Genomic DNA, 3,487 nt, shown 5'->3' with positions numbered 1-3,487 from the left:
CAGGAATGCAGGAAATAGCTCGGTGTAGTGTGGTGTCTCTGTTGATCGTTGTGTTTTCTTCTCCCTTTTGGGCCACACTAAAATCAGGCAGTCAGAACAGTGGAGGTTTATGGAGAGGAGTGCTGCAGACAGCAAAACCTGCTGCTCATGTAACAGCACTCTGTGCAAAGGAGTCAACCTGCAGCATTCAGGCTGCTCGTAATGGGCCAGGGAAAAGCAGGAACCCTGCCTTTGCCCTGGGTCTTGTCTTCTTCCCACAAAGACCTCCCAGCCAGAAAGTCCCTCACCTCTTTCTAGCTCATGCAATAGCCCGTTAGCCCCTGCCCACATCCTAGCAGGAGCTGCATTTCAGCGGCACAAATGTAATTTGTCTACTCTCTGGAAAAGAGCCTCCACAAGCAGCAAGTTACCACTTGAGGATCTGGTTGTGCTATTTCTGTAACGTCAGGGTCAATCAATCAACTAACTTAGGTGGTTAGTGTTTCTCTTGCTATTTCATTAGAACTAGCGTTATTCCCAGAGTCTGGAGTAATCACCACACTCTTAGTGAGAGACAGAGCCTACTGTAAACCTGGAATTTGATTTGTAAAGCTGACTTGTAATGGAACTGATGATGATGAATGAGTTGCTCCATGCTACTGTGTGTTACTGAGGTTTCTTTTCCTTTCTCAGGCCCTGGAAAAACATTGTAGAGTAGAAGCTGGTTTCTCTGGCATCCGAGACGTTTACACCACAACCCCAGCTCATGACAACATGCAGCAGAGTTTTTTCCTCGCAGAGACTCTGAAGTAAGTCCAGTGTCACAGAGGCCTTTCAGAGTAGCATAATTCCTGCAGCGTCAGCACTTCTGTCTGCTTAATTAGTCTCTAATAATAAGGGGGAAGTCTTACCCTCTGTGGGGAAAACCGGGCAAGGCTGTGGGTGCTGCAAAGCTTTGGTAGTTCCCTCCTGCTGCTGTCACTGGCACTCTGAAGGGTTTTGCTTGTGTGCAGGATTTAAAGGACTCTTCCTGTGATTTGGAGCTGCTCTAAGTGGGAGGCTCTGGCTGCTGAGCTCCCTTGCATTTAGCTAAGAGACAGCCTGTCTCCTCTGCCAGGTTGATGTCCTGTCTACAGAGGAGACATGACTGTGGCCTGAATTTGCTGCCCTTTGGAGCAGAGCTGCCTCTTGCAGGTAGCATGTGCTAATGTTGTTGCTGATCACAGATGCCCTCCCCATTGTGCCACCTTTGCACCAGGGCTGGTTCAAGCAGGAGGGTGAGGCAGGGAGTGGGGGGATGTGGCAGCTGAGGCCAACGGGAGCCCCCATCACAGTCCTGCTGCCAGTGCCTGTGTGTGCCCGGCGTCCCACTCGCGTTTCCTTTCTTCTCCCTGCCGGCTCCAGGTACCTCTATCTTCTGTTCTGTGAAGATGACGTGCTGTCTCTGGACGACTGGGTGTTCAACACAGAGGCTCACCCCCTGCCAGTCAACCACACGAACTTTAGAGCAAGCGTGCAGCAGTGAGGCCGCTGCCCAGGCCCTGCTGCTGCAGCCTCGGCGCGTTACGGCTTTTCCTTTCCATTAAAGGAACTTGCATTGTTCCTGAAATGGTATTTTGGGGCACTAGTCCAATTCCGGACAGTATTGTATGGGGAAGATGAAACCATGATGTAAGCACCTTCTTTTCCTCTGTGAGGAGCTCTATTAGCCTGATACTGAGATGTTTATTCTGGGCCATACTGTACACAGTTCATAGACATTCCTTTATACAGAGAATTTATATGAAATCCACTGACTTTGCTTTATAGTGGCCAAAGGACTGGAAGTTTGCCATAAAATAGACTTCACACACACACATCCTCCTTTTGTTTCTCAGTTTCATTTTTGCCTTTTCTATACTCATGGATTGATCACCTTTCTGATGAACAGTTGCCAATATACTGTGCTTCCTAGGCTCTTAGGAAGGACAGGACAGGAGCACGAGGAAGGGGAGATGCCCTTTATGTGAGAGAGCAAGTGGAGTGCGTGGAGCTCTGCCTAGGGATAGGCGAGGAGCTGACTGTGAGCTTATGGGTTAGGATTAAATAGAAGACAGATAAAAGTGACATTATGATGGGTGTCAGCTATAGGCCACCTGGCCAGAAAGAGCCCACTGCTCAACAAGACAGGGGACCTGATTACACAGGACATGGAAAGGGCAGAAATACCAAATGTCACCTTTGTCTCAGTCTTTACTGGCAAGACTGGTCTTCAGGAATCACAGGTTCCATAGACCAGGGGGAAAGGCTGGAGCAAAGAAGATGGACCTTTGGTGGAAGAGGATCAGATCATGGAATACTTAAGCAAACTGGACACACAGAAGTCCATGGGCCTTGAAGGGATGCACCCACAAGTGCTGAGGGAGCTTGCAGATGTCACTGTCTCAATAATCTTTGGTTGACCAGGGCAACTGGGAGAAGTGCCCAAAGACTGGAGTAAAGCAAATGTTCCTCCTATCATGAAGAAGGGCAAGGAGGAGGACTCGGGAGCTGTAGGCTCATGAGGCTCACCTCAGTCCCTGGGAAGGTGACACTATCCTGGAAACCATTTCCAGGAACACCAAACGATTCCTCAGGAGTAGCCAGCAGGGCTTCACCAAGGGGAATCAGGCTTAACCAACATGCTAAACTTCTGTGCTGAAATGACTGGCCTGGTAGGCAAGGGGAGAGCAGCAGATAGAGCCTACTTGGGCACTGTCAGAGGAGAGCATCATAGACAAGCTGTTGATCTATAGGGCGGCTGAGCAGCCAGTGAGGCGGGTTGAAAACTGGCTGGTGGTTGGGCATAGAGGTGGTGATCAGTGGCACAATGTCTGTTAGAGGACAGTAACTAGCAGAGTATCCCAGGGATCAATACTGGTCCAGTCCTGGTGAACATCTCACTAATGCTCTGGATAATGAGGCAGGGTGCACCCTCAGCAAGTTTGATGGTGACACAAAGCTAGGGGGGGTGGCTGATAGACCAGAGGTCGTGCTGCCATCCAGAGGGATCTCAACAGGCTGGAGAAAAGGGCTGGTAAGAACCTGATGAAGTTCAGTAAGCAGAAGTGCAAAGTCCTGACCCTGGGGAGGAACAAGCCCATGCTCCAACATGTGCTGGGACACGTGGCTGGAAAGCATCTTGGCAGAAAAGGAGCTGGGGGTCCTGCGGACACCAGATTGACCATGAGCCAACGTTGGCCCCTTACTGCAAAGAAGGCCAGTGGTATCCTGGCCAAAGGATCATTAGCCAAAGCATTGCCAGTGGGGTGAGGGAGGTGATCCTTCTCTACTCGGCACTGGTGAGACCACACCTGGAGAGCTGTGTCCAGTTCTGGGCTCCTCAGTACAAGAGAGACATGGACATAGTGCAGTGAGTGCAACAAAGGGCCACAAAGATCATTAAGGGACTGGAACATCTCTCCTATGAGGAGAAGCTGAGAGCTGGGACAGTTCACCCTGCAGAAGGCGCAGGGGGAATCTTTTATAT

At 50.3% G+C, this 3,487-nt stretch overlaps 1 protein-coding gene across 1 annotated transcript in view; it reads left to right on the top strand.

The window, feature by feature from the left end:
- MAN1C1 (mannosidase, alpha, class 1C, member 1) overlaps window positions 1-1,825 on the top strand; it is a 39,482-nt gene extending 37,657 nt beyond the window's left edge. Inside the window, exons 10-11 of the mRNA XM_010018171.1 lie at window positions 673-788; window positions 1,384-1,825. Coding sequence (XP_010016473.1) covers window positions 673-788; window positions 1,384-1,504 — 237 coding nt within the window. The 3' untranslated portion in view covers window positions 1,505-1,825. The remainder of the gene's footprint in view (window positions 1-672; window positions 789-1,383) is intronic.
- Window positions 1,826-3,487: the final 1,662 nt, after the last annotated feature.

Source organism: Nestor notabilis, unplaced genomic scaffold (assembly GCF_000696875.1).
Source record: "Nestor notabilis isolate BGI_N333 unplaced genomic scaffold, ASM69687v1 scaffold11447, whole genome shotgun sequence".
NCBI lineage: Eukaryota > Metazoa > Chordata > Aves > Psittaciformes > Psittacidae > Nestor > Nestor notabilis.
The sequence above is the reverse complement of the archived record's forward strand: the minus strand, read 5'-3'. Positions and strand labels throughout refer to the sequence as shown.